The 22,581-nt window shown below is 36.8% G+C and overlaps 4 protein-coding genes across 15 annotated transcripts; 1 reads left to right on the top strand and 3 right to left on the bottom strand.

Moving 5' to 3' along the window:
• The first annotated feature begins 623 nt into the window (after positions 1 to 623).
• Positions 624 to 3,480, top strand: LOC125221425 (probable serine/threonine-protein kinase PBL19). 6 transcript variants are annotated; one of them, XM_048123571.1, is made up of 5 exons: positions 624 to 766; positions 1,101 to 1,516; positions 1,935 to 2,195; positions 2,460 to 2,582; positions 2,686 to 3,480. In XM_048123571.1, exons 2-5 carry the CDS (start codon positions 1,166 to 1,168, stop codon positions 3,220 to 3,222), a joined length of 1,272 nt encoding a protein of 423 aa, XP_047979528.1. In that variant the 5' UTR covers positions 624 to 766; positions 1,101 to 1,165; the 3' UTR covers positions 3,223 to 3,480. The 6 variants fall into 6 exon arrangements, with proteins under 6 accessions (XP_047979528.1, XP_047979516.1, XP_047979535.1 ...); XM_048123559.1 differs by having other exon boundaries at positions 626 to 766; positions 919 to 1,516; XM_048123578.1 differs by having other exon boundaries at positions 641 to 880; positions 1,120 to 1,516.
• A 114-nt stretch (positions 3,481 to 3,594) lies between these two features.
• LOC125221380 (pentatricopeptide repeat-containing protein At1g12300, mitochondrial-like) lies at positions 3,595 to 7,744 on the bottom strand. 7 transcript variants are annotated; one of them, XM_048123521.1, is made up of 4 exons: positions 7,612 to 7,744; positions 4,776 to 7,510; positions 4,222 to 4,281; positions 3,595 to 3,986 (listed from the first exon to the last, which is right to left on the bottom strand). In XM_048123521.1, exon 2 carries the CDS (start codon positions 7,402 to 7,404, stop codon positions 4,978 to 4,980), a length of 2,427 nt encoding a protein of 808 aa, XP_047979478.1. In that variant the 5' UTR covers positions 7,405 to 7,510; positions 7,612 to 7,744; the 3' UTR covers positions 3,595 to 3,986; positions 4,222 to 4,281; positions 4,776 to 4,977. The 7 variants fall into 7 exon arrangements, with proteins under 7 accessions (XP_047979478.1, XP_047979471.1, XP_047979482.1 ...); XM_048123514.1 differs by having other exon boundaries at positions 4,776 to 7,513; XM_048123525.1 differs by lacking the exon at positions 7,612 to 7,744 and having other exon boundaries at positions 4,776 to 7,037; positions 7,335 to 7,604.
• A 2,141-nt stretch (positions 7,745 to 9,885) lies between these two features.
• On the bottom strand, positions 9,886 to 10,688 carry LOC125211020 (FCS-Like Zinc finger 3-like). Its single transcript, XM_048110694.1, has 2 exons — positions 10,461 to 10,688; positions 9,886 to 10,354 (listed from the first exon to the last, which is right to left on the bottom strand). The coding sequence occupies exons 1-2, from the start codon at positions 10,580 to 10,582 to the stop codon at positions 10,159 to 10,161; spliced, it is 318 nt and encodes a 105-aa protein (XP_047966651.1). The 5' UTR covers positions 10,583 to 10,688; the 3' UTR covers positions 9,886 to 10,158.
• Positions 10,689 to 19,621: 8,933 nt separating this feature from the next.
• Positions 19,622 to 21,558, bottom strand: LOC125201137 (KIN17-like protein). Its single transcript, XM_048099082.1, has 2 exons — positions 21,386 to 21,558; positions 19,622 to 21,049 (listed from the first exon to the last, which is right to left on the bottom strand). The coding sequence occupies exon 2, from the start codon at positions 20,987 to 20,989 to the stop codon at positions 19,796 to 19,798; it is 1,194 nt and encodes a 397-aa protein (XP_047955039.1). The 5' UTR covers positions 20,990 to 21,049; positions 21,386 to 21,558; the 3' UTR covers positions 19,622 to 19,795.
• Between the last annotated feature and the right edge of the window lie 1,023 nt (positions 21,559 to 22,581).

Here is a 22,581-nt window from a genome sequence, read left to right on the forward strand (position 1 = left end):
ATATTGATGTATGAACGAGGCATTTAATACGTTATGCTATAAAACTTTATACTATTTCAATCACTGAAAATATTTTTTTGTCATGGACAAAAATACATTAATGTTATATGCATAAAATATAAACAATCTAAACAAATTTGAACTGAAGTCCATCCGTATCCATCTGCGTCAAATAAATAAAATAAAAATATTACTTACACGTTTTTCCTTAATTCAATTTTGTTTCTGTTTTTGGCCCTCTTAGTTTGATTTTTCTTATAAAAATAAATAGTTATCAAATCCATTCATATTTGTTTCTAGTCATAAACTACTTATTATCATATGTTCTTCTTGAATATATTATGTTACGGTGATTTTTTTAATGAGATATTTTATCGAGATGAAATTCCCCCAAAATGGCCAAATTAAATGTGAATTGAAAAGCACACAAATTAATATAGAGTAGAAATGTAGGGTAGAATGTAGAGCATTAATTAATGTGGAAGAATTGCATCAATTTTTTTATTTTTTTCGTACTGAATTTAGAAAATGTAGTGTAAAATAGGTATAAGGTGGAATTCTAATTATTCAAACGGGTCCCAATTTTCAAACCAACCACCACCCACCTAATTCAACGGTTATTCACTGCCATCGTTTATCAATTATCATTATCACTGTAAGCATCATTTATCATTATCAGCAGCAAATTGAGAGAGACAGAAAGCAAAATCTAAAGAAGAATTGCAGTTTTTCAGATAGAAATTGAGATGAATCCTTTGAAATAAATGTAGGTATCATAGTACTAGCATTTGTTTTCATTAAAGGCGAACTACTTTGATATTTTTGGATTGCTTGTAGCAGCTACCGTCTTCAATCTGGTTTTTATTCGATGCTCCAATCGGTATTAATCGTTCTTATTATTTTTTTGTTTTTTTCCAGCTGTGTTGCTTTCCACCGGATTTACTGCCAGCGCTAACTAAATCCATTTCTATAATGTTTAATTTAATACTGCTACTTACTTTTAATTAATTTGATATTATCTGATTTGGAATTTTTATTCTGAAATCATGTGGAACAGTGGAAACTCGTCTTCTTTAACTGAGGCTTTAGTTTGATATCAGATCGGATTTGATGTGGCAGCAGTGAAGCTCGGAATCAAGTTTTGTTGGAGTCGAATTGCTTGAAAATGAATTGTTTCAATCAATTCAAGGATAGGAGTAAAACTAGGTTACAGAAATCAGCCCCGACATTGAAAAGCCAGAGCAAATTTGATGTATCGGAATCTGAGAGGGCAACATCATCCTGTTCAGCTACGCCGCCGCGCAGAATCACGGAGATATATGAGGAAAAAGCGCAGAATTTGAGAGTTTTTACATTTGCAGAGCTGAAGCAAGCGACTAATAACTTCAACAGATTGCTTAAGATTGGTGAGGGAGGTTTTGGATGTGTGTACAAAGGAACAATCAAGCCTCCTGAGGGCAAGGATGGTGACCCCATGATTGTTGCGATAAAAAAACTCAGCAAAGATGGCTGTCAGGTAATATTATGTTTTCTTTTTCCATTTTTTATTCACTTTTATTATGTGGTCTTGCTAGTAAACTAAAGAAATTTGTGCTGAAAATATATGGTGGATTTGAAATTGGGGATTAGTTGTTAAGCATGTTAGTATATAGTATAATGATTTCCATGTGAGTGAATGAAATCTTTAACTCCTTTAGGCATGAGAGACTGCCATTTTGGAATTGAGATGCATCTAATAAGAAATTGGTGTAGAAATATATGGGGGAAGGGGATGGGAAAGCAAGATTAGAGATTTTATTTACATGCCTCAGTAAAACGAAAGCAATGCTCGCTGTATGTTACATGCTGTTCATGTTCTCGACCCGTGACAGTATCTAGTAATGCCAAGGTTCATCCCACTGAAAAGGTGTGTGGTTTTGTTTTGACGGTATTAGGGTCACAAACAATGGGTAGCAGAAGTGCAGCTTCTTGGGGTCGTGGATCATCCAAATTTGGTCAAGCTGATAGGATACTGTGCTGTTGATGCAGAACGAGGCATACAGAGGCTACTCGTGTATGAATATATGCCAAAGAAGAGCCTGGAGGAGCACATTTTCAATAGGGCTGGTTCAACGTTATCCTGGGAGCGAAGATTGCAAATAATACTCGGGGCAGCGGAAGGATTGGCTTATCTTCACGAAGAGTTGGAAATCCAGGTTTCACCTTCAAATCTTTTTGCCACTTATCATTGAATTAACTTTTAGGACTTTTCAAGTTTTGGGTTCCTGCCTCAGAAGATAGTGCAAGCTTTGGTTGTTACTACTTCGATTCAAGCATATTCATCATCGCTTAGGTTCTTTATTTAATCTTATCCTTGAAAATTATTGAAGTTATCAGGAATCGATCTTTGTAAATAATCAGTCACCTTTGAAATTGATGTTGATCCTAGTTACTGACTGTTGTTCACTATGCTGTTTCAGGTGATCTATCGTGATTTCAAGTCATCGAACATTCTACTGGATGGGGAATTCAAGGCGAAGCTGTCGGACTTTGGGCTTGCTAGGGAGGGACCAACTGCTGGTCATACGCATGTTTCAACCGCGGTATTTTCATTTTGTTAAGTAGACCGTTTTAATTACAAAAGCTTTAACACTCGTGTATCTCGTATGAAAGTTGCTTGATGACAAATGCTTTCGTGTTTTACAGGTTGTTGGAACATATGGATATGCCGCCCCGGACTATATAGAGACGGGGCATCTCACCTCCAAGAGCGACGTGTGGAGCTTTGGTGTGGTGGTGTATGAGATGTTGACAGGAAGACGATCTCTGGAACGAGAACTCCCCAAACCGGAGCAGAAGCTACTGGAGTGGGTGAAACAGAACCATGCTGATAGTCGAAGATTCAGCACAATCATTGATCCGAGACTCGAAAACAACTACCCGTTAAGTGCAGCTCGTAAAGTTGCTAAATTAGCAGATAGTTGTTTGGTGAGAAGTGGGAAGGATAGGCCAAAAATGAGTAAGGTGGTGGAGGCTCTCAAGGACATTATTGCTGAGGCAGCAGCGTGTGTGGAGAGCCCGCCGATGAAGTATTTGGAGGATGTTGAAGATAGTCCTGCGCCGGCAGAGCAAATGGCCGCATCGATCAAACGGAGATTCGCCCACTTGGCTAAGATCAGTGAGAATTTGGATGGAGTGAACACAAGAAGGTTTATGATGATGCAAAGGGCTAAAGTAACATAGTAATAACTAGCTTTGTCGAGGTTTGGGCTAAAACTACTACGTCTCATCTTTAAAAGGACCACAACTCCCGTTTCATACCTCAATGTTGTAATATACTATAGTATGTTAGTACTTTAGTAGGAAGTCAATAATTAGATTTTATATAATAGGTAAGACGAAGAAGTTGTGAGGCTAGGGACAAGGGGTTTTTCCCCAAACTATTATGTAGGTTTCTATTCTATGAGTATTTACATGAGAAAATCTTCTACTGTGACTCAACTTTTTTGATGCTTCTATTAACTATACATGAAAACAATCTCCTCGAGCTATCGAAATTCTGACAGACGAACCCTATGTACATAACTAAACCAGGAGAGAGAGAGAGAGATCAGCTTCCACAAAATATTAGTACATCTTAAAATAGCCAAAATGTTGCATCAAGTTTTCTGATGCTGAGGGACATGAGTACACCTTTCTGATTCTATCTATAATTCTTTGAATGCTGCTATTTACATTTTGCCTGCTTGCCTACTACATTGAAGAACAAGGTAATTCGAACTGTAGGGGGTGGATATATACTTGAACACCAGTAACATGTGAGTCCGAAAACAATGGCAAAGATGAAAATAGTTTACATACTCATTAACGGGAGCTCTTTCTATCGAGCTTAAGTACGTTAGTCTTTGTAGCCTACTGCTAACTTCATCCCATGCGAATTTTGGGTACTGGAAAACTGATCTAGCTTGGTAGAATGATCCAAGGAAAAGAGTAGCAGCACTCCAAACCTATTAAAAAAGATAACAGATGTAGAAACAAATTCTTGGTGAGTGTATCAAAATTCTAAACTGAACTTTCTCCAACTCATAAATGATAGAATGCAAATTTATATAGCCTGTCTAAGTACTGTTAATCACATAAACTTGCTTCAAAGATTTTGCAATACAAGATGTTTCAGTCTGTATATGCCTAGAATACCGAATATAATGAAAGGAATCTGCAGGTTTGAGAGATAATTCTCACCTCCCATGTGAGGATTCTATCTTCTTCAAGCCCGTATGGATGCTGGGACAGATTTCCTTCCTATATCAAGATCACAAATCATGATACATTTTCAGTGAAGAAAACTCACCTATACAGACATGAAGGTAATGTCAAGACAATCTTCTCAAAACTGAAAACAATATACTGCTTCAACAGACAGCGAAAAGTTAATTCTGTCACATTCTGTAATCAGATAAGATATGCATACACAAATATTGTAGTCTAAATAAAGCACATAGAGACTTTTGAGAGAAGTTACAAATATGTGATTCAGATTGCTCATTGATCAAGTTCGAGAAACTTGTTTAGCAAAATGGAACAAGGCATAGGTAAAATGGAAATATATTGAAAAGATAAAGCAAACAAAACATCAAAGGAGCCAACACTTACGAGTTAAGGATATGCACTCCAACATAAAATCTAGTATTGAAGAAGTATCAATGTGTAACACATGGAACAAATTAACTAGACAATAACAAGCAGGACAATATGTTTAACCAGCTAGATAACCAAAATGGTATAAGTGTTTTCACCTCATTTTACGTTTCAAAATGACATAGTAAGCAAGCCGGCGAAGAAAGACTTGGCCATTTCCTCATCAAGGAAACCTAGATGCACACCCAGAAATCATGTGTTCAGACTTCTAAATACTGGTGCAAGGGAAAAATCAGGCTGGTCCTCATCAGAAATATTCTGGTTGGCCACCAAAAACCATGAAGCAATAATTTCATTAACTTATCTGCAGACAGCTTCCACATTCATGCTGGACAGATAATCAGTAAACCCAATGGGGTTAGAACTCATTTTCTGAATAACCTTGTTTCTGTATATGAAGTCATAAGTCATGTACATGAGGAGGTCCAAAAAGAGACTCTTCCCTGTTATTTCTTTTGTAGATTCAACATCTTCTAAATCATTATATGCTCTATCCAATATCTTATGTGTTATCTCATCAAACTCAAAAGATATCTCACTCAACTTCTGCGCCCACATTGCTGCCCTGTGCGGTAAACCATGCTTGCGTAAATTAGACAACAGTAAGTTAGTCGTAACTAAATCTGGAACAAAACCCATCTTCAGCAATTTTCCTGTCAAAATCATTGCATGATCTAGTATATCATGGCAGACACCACTCAACAGAGTGTTGTAGGTAACTGTATCTGGAACTATTCCAGCAGAAACTAGCTCATCAAGCATCATTATAGCTCTATTCATCCTTCGGCTTCTGCAATAACCATGAATCTGTATGTTGTAAGTTGTAATATCTGGACCCCAGCCACTATTTTGCATTGTATTTGCCAAATTTTCCGCATTTAACATGTCAAGTTGCTTGCAGTATCCACTAATCAAAGTGTTGTAAGTCACATTATCTGGGGTCCATCCACATCTTAGCATATCCAGGTAGGTGGCCATGGCAGATTTCATCCTTCCTTGTTTGCAGAAACCTTTGATAATAATATTGAATGTGATCACGTCAGGGAGTAAACCCCTATTCCTCATCTCCAATTCCAGCCTTAATGCCTCATCTAGTTCTCCGCAGTTGCAAAAGCCGGAAATTAAGGAATTGTAAACAAAGTTGTTAGGCACAAGCCCTTTGCTTAACATTTTCAAATACATATCGTATGCCTGTTGAACAAAACCCCCCTTGGAAAGGCCTTGAATGAAAGCAGAAACAGCAACAACATCTGGAGCCATCCCGAGCATCTCCATTTCATCCCAAAGACCGTGAGCTCCCATCATGTCTCCTTTCTTAATATACCCATCCAGAACCACTGTGAAAGCTGCTCTACTGATGGGATAACCATTTTGTATCATCTTCTGTATGAGCGACTTGGCTTCTTGAAGCCTTCCGATCTTAGATAATCCTAAGAGAAGTGAAGTATACGTGGGAGCTGAGGGGGTGAAGCCAACTTTCACCATAAAGTTGTAGACTTCAAAAGCCTTGTCTTCTAAACCTGCTTTGCTGTAGGCAAGAATTAACGAGTTAAATGAAATTACACTAATAGAGATTCCTTTCTCGAGCATGAACCCCAATAGTTCAAAAGCTTCATCCAATCTACCTGCCCAACACAGTCCTCCAATATGTATATCAGGCAATGAAGAATCTTGAACCGATCCCATCACTGAAAAGCTCCTTAGCAACCTGTTCCCATCCTGCTCGTTGCCGTACTTTTCATTACCAGCAGCTAAGATGTTAAAAGTCACACCATCAGGTGCAACACCCCTGCTTCTCATTTCTTCATAAAGCACATTTGCCATACCAATTTCTCTTGCCTTGACATAGCCATCCATCAAGGCATTATACAATACAGTGTTTGGAGACACACCCAATTCTTGCATCCAATGAAAGATTTTATTTGCTTCAGCAATATTACCCTCCTTGCAAAAAGCATTGATAAACGTGCAAAATGTAGCAAAGCTTGGAGTGCAGCCACTTTCGAACATCAAATGCACCCAACTGAATGCTTCCCAAGTCCAACCCCTTACACAATATGCATTGATCAAAATATTATATGTATATACATCTGGCTCACACCCAAACTTCCTCATGACATACAACAAACTTTCTGCAATCCGAATGCAGCCTCTCCTACAAAATCCAAGAATCATCATATTGTAAACATAATTCGAAGGGAAGGGTCCTTTAAAAATCATATCTTTGAACAGCATCCACACACTGCTATAATCACCAAACCGTAGTAACAACTTTATCAAACAACAAATAGCTGATAAACTCGGCCTACCACCAACTCCTCTCATCCTATCCAAAACCTCCAGGGCACAAGATGCCATCTCTGCATTCGTAAAAGAGCGCATTAGTGCATCGAGAATATAAAAGTCCATTGCAGTGCTAAAGATTTCTCTCCATACAAGAACATAGCTCCTCTCCTCTCCTATTCCCCGTATCATCCATGTAAGCACATCCTGAGCTAATCGCCTAAAATCTTTCGCTACTAACGAATGCACGACGACGCAATAACACCTGACTAGGAAGTCCGAGTGATCACGAAAAGCATATTTGAAAAATGCAAATGCAACCTCCCGCTCGTGAAGCGAAACCATGATTTCCGCAATGGCAATTGGAGAAAAACCTCTAGACACCCGAATGAGGAGGTCTCTCTCCTCCAGTTTGATCATCCTCGAAATTCCGACGGCGAGCATACGCCTCTCGTTTGAGTTAATCGCATTGCTACCGGAGCTACTACTGGTAAAAGGCGAAAATTGACATAGGAAATCGGATTTTGAACCGACATTGAACGAGCTCGAACTGCTGAAATAAGCACACTTCATCGATTGATGATAAACAGAGAGCAAATGCGCTAGGGTTTCTGAGGTGAGGTGGAGAGAGAGGGGGCAGAAATAGCAGACCTTGAGGCTCCTATGCAGACGGAGCACAGCAGCAGACATTCGGATGTTGCCGGAGACAACGTCGGAAGCCAGTCCGCCGGCGTACTTCGTCGGAAGAGGTTTCAATTTTGGACTCACCGCCGCATATTACAGAAGCTTTTGGCAGCAAAGAGGAATTGTGGGAAAGAGGAAGAACTCTCTTCATAAAATTGGGCCTTAAGGCCCATTTTCAAGCCAGAGCTCATTTATTTACTTGATTAAAAATTCTGAAAATGAAATAAATGGGCCTGAGCCCATTAATACGCCATTGAGTGGATAGTAGTGCAATTCAAAAAAAGCTAACAAAGTAGAATTTTTGTTTCCTCTGTTACTCCCTCCATCCAAGATAATTTGATCCAGTATTTCATTTCGGGCCGTCATACATAATTTGTCTCACTTCATTTTTACCATTTTTTATAGTAGACCTCATATTCCACTAATTCATTCATACTCATATTTTATTATAAAACTAATACTTTAAAAGTAGGACCCACATTCCACCAACTTTTTCAATTCACTTTCCATCAGATTTCTTTAAACTCGTATCGGGTCAAAGTGTCCCGAATGATCTGAGACGGAGGAAGTATGTGGGAAATGCGGTGAAAATGTAAATTATGAGTTGTAAAAATAACTCTCTTTAATCTTTACTGATTATCTGAAATATTTTAAGGGCGAATTACCAAAAAAAAAATCAAGAAATTTGATTATATTTTGGTCCGACCTGCAATTTTGAAAATTAGTCAACAAGATTATGAAGTTTGAACTTTTTTTTTCTCAGTCAGTCACTAAACCTCTTTATTTTTCTGATAATGTTGGTTTTTAAAAAAGATTGAAAATCAATAATGGTTTTTTTATTTATTACGTAATTGTGGTTATCCGAACTCCGGGCTAATCACCTGATGGCATTTGGTTTTGCGTTTTGGTTTGGGAACATTTCATTTTCTATGAGTTGTACTTTGTGGTGGACCAGTGTTCCCATGATACTGATGTTTGTTGCTTTATCTCTAGAAAGTTTAGAGGAAAGGATAATACCTAAAATTTAATTGTTTTTAGAAATGAAAATAGTTTAGAGAGCTAATTCTATGTCATAATGGTCAATGTATTAAATAATAGGGGATTGTTCAAATAATTTACTCTATAAATTCATATAGATAGGAATTGAACCCCATATCTCATACCTAATGGATACTTAATGGATGAGGTATTGAACCACCACAAAAGTAACTTCTTTTTCACGTATAATTATCTGAGCCACTATTTTTTGGTACACATTAATAGAATGGAGTTCGATTTTATGCAATAGCATGTAAACTGAGAGTACTATATATGAAAAAAATATAAATATTTCAAATTAAAGTGAGAGAAAAGTAAAAAAAACAAAGAACTTTGAGATGGGATATTAATAAGATACTATTGATAAAAAAAATCACATACTTTGAGTAAATTCTGATATTTTTCAAAATTGATTACATTTCCAATCAATAGACCTAAGTAGAAAGAAATGTATGAAAGGAGGATCTTGACTGATAACAAGTGCTCGTAATTTCGTAAACCTAATTTTGTTTGATTCTTTGATACGATCGTAAAATAAAAGGCAAAATCAAAGCTAAAAAAAATAAACTTCTTGATTGCATCGCCTGATTAACTAAGACTATCTGTTTCCACAACCTAATAATGGTGATAAGGTGATCACATCGTTGTAGTATGAAATCATATTTTTAATTGGTAGTAGTAGTATATATAGTAGTACTAGTCGTGTTTTACCCTGACCTAATCTATTAATAATTGAGAGAAAAACCATAACCTTGAAACATTATTTATTCTGATGCAGCCATTAAATTTTGTTTCTGCCGTTGATAGATTGCACTGGAATCATCGATTTGACCCAGTATCGATCCGATCCAATTCAAATAGAACCATAAACTTACATGTTGAGCTGAGCCGAGCCGGTTATGATACCGGTTCGCTTGGATACCGAACCGCCTGCATAAATCGCATATCTTAAGGTGGCGTTCGGTTGCCAATATCACGAGACTATCCATCTAGGATTAAGTTATAGGATTCAATCTTATGAACCAAACATGATAAATACTTTAATTATGAAATTTAATCTTGGCAACCGAACACCCCTAATATTACTGAGCTTTGTGGCTAAAAAATCAAATATTCCTGCTAATAAATTTCCAATATTAAAGAAGTTTTCCCAGAAACTCATACCCTCTTATTCTCAAGTAATTAGCAAAATCAAAAGAGAGGTGATTAACCGATATTTATATTTTAATGACATCCAATTAAAGGACTCTCAATCCTTCCCCACCATATACACATATCAGATGCCATATTCCAGAAATTATTAAAAAAAAAAAGAGGAAAATGTAAATAAAAAGTAAAATCAAAATTTTCGGTACGGACTTCTTCTGCACCCATCTCTCTTCAACAGATCAAGCTCCAGGTCATGCGAATTCGTCGAAGAAGTGATCCATAATCCTTCTCAATTATGTATATACTCATTTGCAGCGAACTCAAATCTCAAACCACAGCCACAGTTCCCGTCCGTACAGCTTTATTCATGCCAGATTCCTTCGCGGAGTCAGAGCTCTGCCTCACACCGCTCGATCTCTTCGAAGAAGAAGAAGAGGATGACATTTTCCACTTCTTCTCCATCGCCTCATCTATCTCGATCTGCTCCTGCCGGCACTCCTGGCTACAGAACGGCGTGTTTCCTCTGCAAAATCGTTCCACCACCGGCTTAGAAACTCAGTAAAATCAAATCAATTTCGCAATTGAGCTGCAAAACTCTTCAATTTCACAGTATCGTGCCCTAATTTTACCTGTACATGAAGATGTCGCTGTTTTGGTTGAGCGATCTGCGGCAGAGGGAGCAGGAATCGAGGAAGTGCGGCTGGTAGTCGTCCTCGCATCCGGTGTAGTAGTATGCTGCAGCTGAAGCCATCTCTGCGGCGGCGGAAGGGGCGGCGGCGGTGGTGGTTTGGTTTGGTTTGATTTGATGCGATTGATAGGTGTTGGAGGAAGTTGCGAGTGCAGGGGAAGCGATATGGTGTGGGCAAGTGGCGTTTTATAGGAAAACGGAAGCCATGGAGTGGGAAGGAGCGAGACTCAGGTGCGACGCGGACTACGAAGCTAAACGTGTCTACCCAATGAAGATGCTCCACGGAATGGAAGGTGATGTAAGGTGTCAATATCAATTCACTAATTAAAAAAGCATTTTGCTTTTTCCCCAAATCCAAGGGGGTTGGATCCTGTGTCAGTGAGTGCATTGCATCACCGAGCAAATTTATAAATTTTTTAGTAAAAATAAAAAAAAGAGATTAACTCTTGCGTCATGATAAAATTTTGAGTTAATTGGTCTTCGCCACCACTAAGATTAATATAATTGAGTTTATTACGTAGTGTGGGACATTTTTTTTACTCCAATGATGGTGATTTTGTCATGCCAATACTTTCAAGTGCTCTTTCTTTGCAATTTACAAGTACAAAAGTGTACATTTACTAGACATAATTTTGCCCTAAAAACATAATCTTCATTAGTTTGCTTTTTAATTACAATAAATTTATATGACCAAATTTTATTAAAAAAAAAAAACTGATTTACTTGAGAAAAAATCAATTTATTTAGCATTTAATTAAAACATACGGGCACATATATAGTATATGGAACGTGCATAATATTGTGGTCATATATTAATGATTTGTTTTTAAATTTTTTTACTTTTTTAGAACCATAAAATTTAATTAATGCATACTTTAATTCAAATTTGAAAAGTAATATAGAGAGAATTCAAATATTTATATAAAAAAAAATGAGGATGAAGACTAATCAAGTCTTTTAAACTTGTCTATAACTATATTTATTATTTTAATATATAATTAGTACATCAAGTATAACTTTTTTTAGTCATACAAAATTCGATTATTTATCATCAGTCAGTTAGTAAAATATGTACAATTACTCAAATCATATATATAATTTAATTAATTAGACCTCATAATTAATCTAGTTAGGGCCATAAATCCTACACAAGAAAAGAAATAGGGAGAAAAAAGGAAAATTGGTTGTGAAAAAAGAGAGCACAACGAATGAGTGAAAAAAGAAGAAGCAAAGAATCACATTCTAAAAAGAAAAAAGAAAGCTGTATTGCATCATCAAATCATGACACTCAAAATTCCATAATTGCAAAAAAGGCCCCACACTTTGTTTGTCCTCTCCCCATCACACCACCTTGGAGCTGCGTCGGATCGGGCCCCACCAACCAATATAAAATTACAACAAAATCATCTCAGGTGGAGCCCACTTACGTGGACACCGGCCCCACCATGGACTCAGATTCCGAGGCCTATGTCTCCTCCTGCCCGCTGCCCGCGGGCACCCATTCTATAATTCTCAAAACATAGTGAACATTCTTTTAACATGAGATTTCATTTTATACACGATTAATTTAGCATTTTTTTGTCCTGTTTTAAAAGAAATGCTTCTTTTATCACAAGAGTTTAATGTAGTGTAATTTTATAATTAGGTAAAGAGAGAATATATTAGTATGGAGAACAAAGTAGAAATACATTTCTTCATTTAAAAAAATATGTGGAGTATTTGAAAAACAAATATATATCACTTTAAGTAAGATTGAGAGAGTATATATAATTTGATTAATTACATAATTTAAAATAAAATTTAGTACAATTTTTTGGGATTTGCTTAAACTCACGGCCTATTGAATAGATGATAGAAGATAATCGACTTATCGAATACACTCCACTTTATTGTCAAATTTTTCGATTTGGTTTGTTTTAATTATTTTTAGATAATTTTCTTTTTAAAATTTACTAGATCAAAGTTCTATATTCGAATTTTTGCATTTTAAATATTTAAGATACTTTTATACTCCATAATTTGGATTGATTAGTTAACATTTATGGACAAATTATGAATTGAATATACTAAATTAAAATGCTAGTACTAGACTTCTAGAGCCTGTCCGTCACACGTGTGTGGCGCACACGAGGCTGATAAAGCTTGATAGGTTGTGGGAGGTCAACGAGATCAACGGCTGCGATTCGTCTGTGTCGTTACGTGATTGTCTATTATTGGTGAAGAAAATTAAAATCTGCCCATACCGTTGAAATTTGTGGTAATGGTGGCTTTCTGTTATTGGGTCGACTATGTCTATAATTAAATTCAACCGGCCTTCATTTACCCCTATTTATTTACATTTTTATAAAAGTTAATTTGTTCCAAGAGTTGTGGAAAGTTCTAGTAAATTTTATGAGCAAATTGCTAACTTCTAGTATATTCTATTTTATTAATTTGAAAATAAATTACTAAGTTTGAGAATTTTTGCAATTATCTCATCCTTCTGTTTTTTTTTTGAATTACGTACATATGTGGCGATCGGTTTAAAATACGTGTACAAAACAACGTTGGACGCAACAACGTCTATTTAAGTTCGAAATAGTGGTTCGTCCATCGGTCCATGTATCATCTGCCACATGAACATGTAATTCACCGGAAAAGAGAATGATGTAATAATGGCAAAATCTTAATCTTCATGATATGTTTTTCAATTTTGAAAAGTGTGTGGGACAAAATATTATTTGACTATCTTTCGTGATTTATTCGGCAATTTTCTTAACGCACTTCAATTGATAATAAAAAATCAATATCAGCCAAGTTCAAATTTAGTGATTAGCATATATATAAATAGTGCAAATGATATAAATTATCAATGAAAGGATGGGGTATTGACAATTTTTTTGAGGTATACAACACCTTAACATCAATGTGTGGTAGTATTTTAAAGCTCGATTTATCACCACAATTTAAATGTTTCAAAACAAATAATTAGGAAAATGATATTTATCCTGCCAGCATGCAACATTTGGTTGGTTAATGGGTTATCCTCTGTATTTTGGTGAGATATATAGACAATAAACCTGTCTCGTTTCATTTTCAAAAATAAAAACAAAAATACATGTGTCGCTTGTTCTATTATAAAAGTGCACTTTTATGAAATTATGAAATAGACATTAATCCCTAACATTCATTTAATAGGGAAAATAAAACTATGTAAAAAAGAAATGCACCTAGTCATGTTCCTCTGTATGCATACATTTTTTGTAAAGGGAAATAGAAAATAAAATTATATGGTATTATACAACTTGAGTCTTGAGAGTGTATAAGAAGATAGAAGACCGAATCATTTTCTAATGCATGATTAATTGCTCATAATGGTGACATAGTTATGAATATTATTACTATAGCATATATTTGCAATTTGCATCTGTCAACAACTCGACGCTTTTAAAATAGGGAAATATTAGATATTTATGTCAAAAGTAATCTAACATTTATAACACAATATTTTAAAGTATTTATAATTGTATACAGTTTTTGGTACCAATATAATTAGATATTTCAACATAGAAAAAAAATTGATATAAGCTTACAAAATCATTATTAATTAAAATGTGTATATATTAATCCTGGAATGCAATCAAATGCAAACTCTAAATATTGTACAAACTTCAAACTATGACCTGGACTGTAAAAAAATGTCAACAGATGTCAAAATACTAGCAATAGAAAAATATCAACATAGTGTCAACAGTTAATGCTCTGTTGATATTGTGTTGACACTGTGTTGATATTGTATTGACATTAAAATCTTGAAATTTTGAATTGTGTTGACACTATGTTGACATTGTGTTGAAAAGTTTAGAGTTTGTACAATATATGAGTTTGTAGTTTATCACTATCCTATTACTCCCTCTGTCACATTTAATATGACACATTTTTTTCTGCACGTGTTTTAAGAAAATAATAATAAATAGTTAAAGTGAAAATAAAGTAAAGTAAGAAAGATAATAATTTTTTAAAATAAATGCAAAAAGAATGTATCTTGTTAGCTAAGATAAGAGCATCCGCAATGGTCCATCGCAGCCCGCCGCCCCCGGCTCGGAGGAAATGGACGGGAGGATGAGTACGCTGCGGTGGCCAAGGGGTGGTTGGAGGTGTGCGACGATCCGCTGGTTGCGAACAACCAGCGGGTCGTCAACATGTGGGCGAAGATCAGTGCTGCCTATAAGAGGCACTGCCCGCACGGGGAAGGACTTCAAGCAACGAGGAGGTCCGGAAGGGGTGGGAACGCACCAGGGCCGCAAAGTGGGCCGTTTTGCGAATTTGTACGCCAACGCCCTCCGTCAGCTCAAAAGTGGGCGTGACGGGAGGACGACGCCCGGAGGATAGCCGCGAGTCGGCCCCTCGAGGGGAAGTATGCGGAGTTCACCTTCTCGGGAGTGCTTCTTGTTGTTGCCGAAGGACTCGGAGAAGTTTCTCGGCGGGGTGCGACGCCGGGTGGCCGAAGAAGCAGACGACTTAACTATAGCGGCGACTACATGCGGCAGCAGCGGCGGATCCCACGACCTCCCTCCGGATGCTGAGGAGTTTCCATCCCCTCCTTCACTTACCGGTCGCCGCCCGCTCGGTTGAGACAAGCGGGCGCAACGGGCAGCGAGGGGAGGATCCCCCCCTATCGCCCCGCGAGGTCTAGTCCTCCGCCCTCCCACCCGCCCCACTCGCGTACACTCTCCATTCGCGTAACCAAACGCGGGCTCAGATGTTACAGGTCTTCCGAGAGTGGAAGAACGCCACTTGACCCCACGGAGAAGAGGATTCTTTTCGAGATGCTCGAGAGCATGCGTGCTGATTTAGAGATCGCGACGAGGAGGCTGGGGGGTTCCGACGTGGGCTCGAGATACCACGGGTGGCGGCAGCGGCGGCGGCGACGGCCACGAGGAGGGCGACGGCGACGGCGATGATGAGGAGTAGAGAGTGGCGGGGCTCGGGTGTTGAAGCCCTTTTTTTTTAAAAAAAATCATGTACTTTTTTTAAAAATCTTTGTACTTTTTTTTTTTTTTTTTTAATGGAATGGATTATTTTTCCCGTATATGTGTCGTAAATTTAATTCCGTATATCGCAATTTTAATTCCGTAAATGTAGTATATTTTGAATTGTTTTTTTATTGCGGCTGGCTATGGCTGACCTAAATCGACGTGGCGAGGTGGTTTTTTTAGTGTTGCTGACGTGGCAGAGGAGAGAATGGCTGGCCTATGGCTGACGTATGGCTGGCCTATTAACCATTGCGGATGCTCTAAAAGGAATGTATTTGGAAATTGTTCTCTATCACTCACTAAATAATTAATAGTATATCAAACGACACGTAGCTGGATCGATTGTCAAATAGTGAAGAAACAATGGACCACAACCCAAGTTAATTAATTGGGTGCAGAATAATAGGGAAAATGGAACCTTTCTATTATAATTGGAAAAATTTCTTGAAATGTTGTCATTTTATATGATGGGTGTTTCTCTTTATTTGAACATGTGTTAAGTAAAAGTCGTGTGCTAAATTAATGGGAAGAAAACACAGAATCCAAGTCTTCCAGAGGAATATTTACAGTATCATAGCAACAAATATAATATGATTTAATTAGGATGCTAAGGAGCTGGAATTGAGTCATGATCATGTTGTCATGTGCCCATTTGAGTGTTTGTTAATGTCATCAACTTCAATTATTTTATAAAAACAATTAATTTGTGGCTGATGATTTACACCCATCTATCTTTTAATATAGACTTTAAAGTATTCGCTTAATATGCATTGATAATTGAAATATTAATGGAGATAAGTAGTAGTACTAATTAATTAGTTTATAGGTTTATGTCATCAACCGATACTTTCTCCATACTCATGCTTAATGACGAATCTGTCAGAGAATTAAACACACAATCAAATAGTAATATTTTGTTAAGGGAAACATAAAATTATTTATTGAGTATAGAAGGTGGGATGAATCTCAAAAGGATCTAACCTAATATTTTGTATGAATTTAATAGTGGTATACTTATATTACCATGAGTGGAATATTGGTAATAACTAACCAATTAGCACCGATTTCGTTAAGCACCAAAAATAAATTACATATGTGATAAAATTTTTACTCATGTCACTCAAGTCACTATTCTAAAGTAGATGTTGAATACTTTATACTATAATTCTTTATATTTGTTTATTAAAATTTGTTTGGCCAATTTCCTTTTCTTGGGCCAAACTTTTCCACCAACCAATCACAGAAAAGAAAAAAACCTTTTAGGTATAAGGAAAAAGAAATCCATCAAAACAAAACCCATTAATTCCAATTCCTCAAATCAACAAGCAGTGCTAGTCATCTTCACTTTTACTTTCCTTTTACCCTTTTCCTTTTCCACAGACTGGTTGATACTAATAAGTAAATAGAACAATAATAATTGCAAACATATTCAAAATAAAAACAAAGACTGTGTATATTGTATAACTATTTTGCCTATATAGAATTTACAAAGAGGCATTGGTAAGTTATTAGTAACCTTAAACAGAATTCAGAGCTAAAAAAAGACTTGAGGAAACTTTCCAATGTTGAAGGATGTAAAAATGACTCAGCAAAACTGCTTAGCCTGAGACAAATCAGTAAATATTGGACTGAACCGAGAGGCAAGAATCGATAGAAGTTAGAGCGTCCAGCACAATCTGGGCTTTAGCAAGACCATCTCCACCATGACAGAGGCGGGGGTCGATTCATGCTCCACCACGGACAGTCTCCACAGCTAAGATTGCAAAAGTAGAATTTGAATGGACAAACTTAAATCCACTGCTAATAAAGTACTTCATCACTTGATCATCCTTGTGTATGTTGATGAGGCCAGGTTTCAGCTCCGATATTAATGCTACGTTTCCAGGTAGCATACCTATCTGCCCCCGCCACACCAGGTGCTACCACGAAATGAGCAAGCCAGCAGGCAGACAGACAAATGAACGTTGAGCAACGTGGAGAAAACATATCATCATGTCAAGGCAAAATTTGGACGAGAAATGCGATTGTTTAGAGTTTGCAGGATCTAAGCCCAGCATAGAGTAATATTTTCATCATCTTGCACTGCAATTTATGTGTGGGGAAATAGGCAGTGAGACAAAGCTGTTTTACCAGCAATTCCAAAACCTTGTTTCTTAATTAGCTCATCAAGAATGGAAAAAATGTCATGCCACATAGCAAAATTTAATCTATCAACATCAAGCATCAATTCCACTACCACTGTGCTAATCAATATTCACTCTGGTTGCATCCAAACTTGGGTAGATATTTTTAAAATCTACTGCTCCTAACAAAAGACTGCCAGGTGTTTCAGTAATTGATACTAATCCATGGGATATCATTAAGTTAACAATAAATTGAAAGCTTACCAAAAAGCGTTACTTACTCCATATTTTACATGTTATATATGTTCTTCATTCTCCATCTAAATGGACAACTACTTTTGTGTAAATATTACTTATCAACTAATCCAAGAACGACAAAACAAAAATTTACCATGGCAGTAAACAGACACAAAATGGGGCATTGTGGTTGCAGAAAAGGTGAATGATAATGAGGAATGGTCTAAAATTGATCGAGTGCAATGAATGTGTAAAAGTTTAAAGTGAAACTAATTGAGTACTCCTATCAATTGATTTCAAGGGAGAGATACATTTGGGGGAAGTGGAGAGAAATGATGGCAACAGAGAGAGCAACACATTGAAATGAATACTTGATGGTTCTGAATCACAACCAAGCCATGTAAATAACAATGAATCCCACCAACGCCTCTAATAGAAACTAGTTCACATATGAAAATACATCAGAATTCGAAATAGTACAGTCAATTTGTTACCTTTTAAGACATGGAGGCTACACCGAGAAAAGAGAAGGGGCCAAGTGTAGGTCAATTCTTTTACTACAAACTCGCAAAAGTACACCCTCAAATGTAATGGATTGAAGGGATATACGAAGAATCTCCAAGTGTGTATTCGATTTCGCGTTCTTGGGGAAAGAATTGAACATTTGTAGCATTACAGTTTATAAAATGCAGAGGCAAAAATATTCATAGAAAGAGAATTTATTTAGCAAGAAGTACATGAGGAGAGAAGACATTGGTGCTTATGGATTATGCAGAACAGTACATGCATGCATCTTAAGTTCCATTCTACATAGATACTGATATTTTCATCAGCATCAATTTGATTCAACAAATGTATAGTAGCTTGAAGCTACTGAAACATGATCATACTCCTATGAAATAAGGGCTGTGCAACAAAAGAAATGAAGGCAACACATATAAGCATAGCAAAATATATATACACACACACAGAATTTTAACACCTTAGCAGGCATCTAAGGAATGTCACCATCTTAAAGACCTATGAGTTGACACTTGACAACAATGTACATAAAACAGCATATAAGAGCATGCATCTGTAGTACTAACCTGTGATCACATCCATTCAAGAAATCTGTCCAGGGCTAGATGAACACGGTGAACAAGGATGAACACCCCTTTGTTCTTGTGTTCCGATTGAGAAACTTGGATTTGGTGCTGATACTGAAGCTAAAGGATTTGAGCGGAAAATACAACATATCACGTAGTATGTGTCAGAGGCTGAAAGCATCAGCAAGAGGACTCAGAAGGCAATAGAGGAGCTTTCATGGGTGGAAAGGAAACATAGGAGCTTTCAACAAACAAGATGTAAATGAATAGCAATTCAAAGTCTATGGTGAAGCCATTGTGCTAATATGCAACAGAAAGAAAGTAGTACCATCATTAAGGGATGAGTTTGAGTTTAAGGGCTGATCAAACTAAAGTATTTTGATATTTCTACAAGATTTTCATTCTCTGGAATTAGAAGTACAATATAAAAAGTTAAGCTTGTGATCTAATTACAACTTTCTTGATCATTTTAAGATTCTCAGACTTGTCAACTTGTCTCTCAACTTTTCAAGGATTATTAAGTCGTCAAGCAACACCACCAAGATAACAATCAGAACTACAAAACTTAATTGAAGCATTAATGTATCAATCATGCAAGTCTAATATATAGAAAGTATCTCAAAACTAACTGCTGAAAACTTCCAAAGAAAATGAGATTGCCAATTCATACAGCAAAATTAAACATCAACATCATAAAGGGAAGTATAACAGAACAGAGAAGACAGCATTCAACCTGGATACAATTAGAACAGATGATCAATTCAAAACCAACCACTGAGCAATACATTAAACACTCTCAAGATCCATATGCCACTAAGCTAGTTTGCAAATATCTTCATACTCAACAGCTTTGAGAACTCTTCCATCATATACTCCCTTCTCAATCTGCACCTTGGCACAAAATCTATCAGTGTCGATTGACAGTAACCTTGCAATCTGACCGCGATACGCCCCATTCACTATCTTGACAAGACCCCCTATCTGAGGAAGCACCGTCTCCAACTCCTCCTGATCAACCCTCAACACATGCTTATTCTCAAGCATCTCAATCTCCCCACAGTATTTATCAATCACCTTGCGCACGACGCCCTTCTGCTTGTAGTACCCCTTATCCACCAAAGCTTTACTCATAACCTTCACAACAATCCCTGGGCAAACCCAATAGTCCTTTCTATTGATCCTTTCCTTAGCTTTCTCCTCCTCTTTCATCATCTCATCCAAAACTGATGCATTCTTACTCGAACCCTCGCCTTCTCTTCTCCGCTTCCCACTACTACTCTCTTGCTCGACCTCATCAAACAACAACCTAGTATTATCCCCCCGTTTCCCATTCATCTCTGGGTTCTTTTTGGACTGCCCCAAGCTTAACTTGATCTTTGCTCCACCCTCCTCATCATTCTTCTCCAACATTCTCGATTTAGCAAGTCCTTCTTCTTCACCACCCTTGTCACTCCCAACCATCTGCTCAGCTCGCTCAATTTGCTTCTGAATCTCCCTCTCCATCTTCTCCTCCTCCACCATATCCGCCTTAAGGCGCTTATTCTTCATCCTCTCCTTGAACAGAGTCTCTGAATCGTTATCAATGTAGGTGATGAACCAGCCTTTGGGGGTCTCTTCCACCTTCAACTTGCCAGCCTTCCCCAAATACTTGATGAACTCCGTCAGCGTCGCCCACTTGGTGGAATTCATGTGGACGTGGTTGCGGTCAGAGATGTACTCGTTGTAGACGACGGTGGCAGCAATGCGGCTGAAGCGGTGGCTCCGCTTCATGTGCTCGAGGAACGTGCTCTCGAACTCCTCGGAGTAGCCACTGATGATTCGGGTGGGGTTCTGGCCGAAGACCTGCATCTGGCGCTGGTGCGACTCGCTCATACAGTGGCACTTGAATCCGTTCTCATCACGGCATTGCTTCTGGCACATCTGGCAATACCATCGCAGCTTCTGCAGACCTTTCGCCTTGATTCGGTTCGCGATAGCCTTCGGGGTTAGGAATTCATTCTTCCCCATTTCAGGAAAATCGGAAAATTTGACGTGTTGGGCAAAAGACTGACTTCTTCAGCAAGATCTCTGCAAAAAACCAATTACTTCATAAATTCAAGTCACAATTCGAACTCTTGTTTAATTTTACAGTCATCAACTCCGCAGACACATAACCTAATCCCAATTCGAGCTCATAATATCGGAGAAGCCCCAAATTAAATACCCCCAATTCGAGGCATATACTCAAAACAAATTCTAGCAGACGAGTTTGAGCATCACATAGATCCAATTACGCTCAATTCAAGAACAATTTCTCCTAATTTAATCTTTCGATTCAATTCAATGTTTAACTAAGCAGATAATTCTCGCCCCTGGCTCAATTCAAGAAAAACAAGAGGAATAGGGCATATAACAAATTCTTACCGCAATTGGCGTGAAGCTTCAAGCTTTAAATAATTCTTCAACGGAGGATTGAGAAGGATGGATGAATATGGGAAGATACAGAGGCGGGCAGTGGCCGGACGGCGTTTGGCTGTAGCGATTGACGATGGAGAGTCGGAGAAAAGGAAACGAGAAGAGTATACCTTTTTCAATCTTGCCTCTCTATTCTTTTCAAATTAATATTAAGGCCCAATAACAATTATAGATAGCCCAAATCTTATTTTACAATCATAGGCTCTTCTCCTTTAATTTATTCCATTAAAGAATCATGTTAATTTGTTGATATTGATATTTTTTAGTTTAATTTAAATTTAATACAAACCCTAAATTTAAATTTATGTTTTACGTGTGTGCATTGATTTTTTTATTTTATTTCAAATTTAATACTAATGTTTTAAATATTTTTGTTCTATACTTGTCCACATTTCTCAACATTACCATTATATAATAAAAGTATTATGTTTTCGTATTTATATAAACATGGATATTCATATTGAATATTTACATTTTTTTGCACTAGACTTTTGTTCAATATATATTTTATTTTATTTTATAGTTTTAGAGTATTATTTGTAAAGTGGGATTTACCCAAATTGCATTGTGATTAAGAAGCCATGGTAGGTATTCATATAATTGATATTGTAAATGTTTTTTGAGAAATTATTACTCCCTGTAATTATAGTAGTTTAAATAAGCCGTTCATTTCTCGACGTCTATCAGTTGAGTGGCACTTCTATGAAGAATTGCATCTTATGCCCAAATTATAAAGATTAATAATGCCTAAAGTGAAAGGTTACGATTTATAAAGGTATATTTGTTAATATCATAAAAATTTTCAAAAATAAAATTTTCCACAAACTTTAAACTTGGCATATAATATCATTAACTTAAATTTTACATAATTCAGTGGCATACATTAACTATCGAAATTGTGAATGTTAATGCAGTTGCATTCATACACTATTATTTTACATTGCACATTTAGTCTTCTTATTGATAATATAAAATGACGAAATAATTCATAGTAGTTTACAGTGGACTAAATTTGGTAACAAAAGATGTAAATATATTATATGATTCATTCATTATATTTAAATATTGCAATTTCTAAATTTTTGAACAGTTTACAAATTTGATAATAATATCTAAATTTATAAAGAAAATGAAGTGGGACCTTT

This window comes from Salvia hispanica, chromosome 1 (genome assembly GCF_023119035.1).
Source record: "Salvia hispanica cultivar TCC Black 2014 chromosome 1, UniMelb_Shisp_WGS_1.0, whole genome shotgun sequence".
NCBI classification, from domain to species: domain Eukaryota; kingdom Viridiplantae; phylum Streptophyta; class Magnoliopsida; order Lamiales; family Lamiaceae; genus Salvia; species Salvia hispanica.

What these genes read in the sequence shown, in the direction of transcription:
- LOC125221425 (XM_048123571.1), top strand. Translation starts at nt 1,166, where the DNA reads ATGAATTGTTTCAATCAATTCAAGGATAGGAGTAAAACTAGGTTACAG. An exon ending in TCAGCAAAGATGGCTGTCAG is followed by an intron (nt 1,517 to 1,934) that starts GTAATATTATGT and finishes TGACGGTATTAG; the next exon opens with GGTCACAAACAATGGGTAGC. An exon ending in ACGAAGAGTTGGAAATCCAG is followed by an intron (nt 2,196 to 2,459) that starts GTTTCACCTTCA and finishes ATGCTGTTTCAG; the next exon opens with GTGATCTATCGTGATTTCAA.
- LOC125221380 (XM_048123501.1), bottom strand. Translation starts at nt 7,533, where the DNA reads ATGAAGTGTGCTTATTTCAGCAGTTCGAGCTCGTTCAATGTCGGTTCA.
- LOC125211020 (XM_048110694.1), bottom strand. Translation starts at nt 10,582, where the DNA reads ATGGCTTCAGCTGCAGCATACTACTACACCGGATGCGAGGACGACTAC. An exon ending in AGCGACATCTTCATGTACAG is followed by an intron (nt 10,355 to 10,460) that starts GTAAAATTAGGG and finishes ACGATTTTGCAG; the next exon opens with AGGAAACACGCCGTTCTGTA.
- LOC125201137 (XM_048099082.1), bottom strand. Translation starts at nt 20,989, where the DNA reads ATGGGGAAGAATGAATTCCTAACCCCGAAGGCTATCGCGAACCGAATC.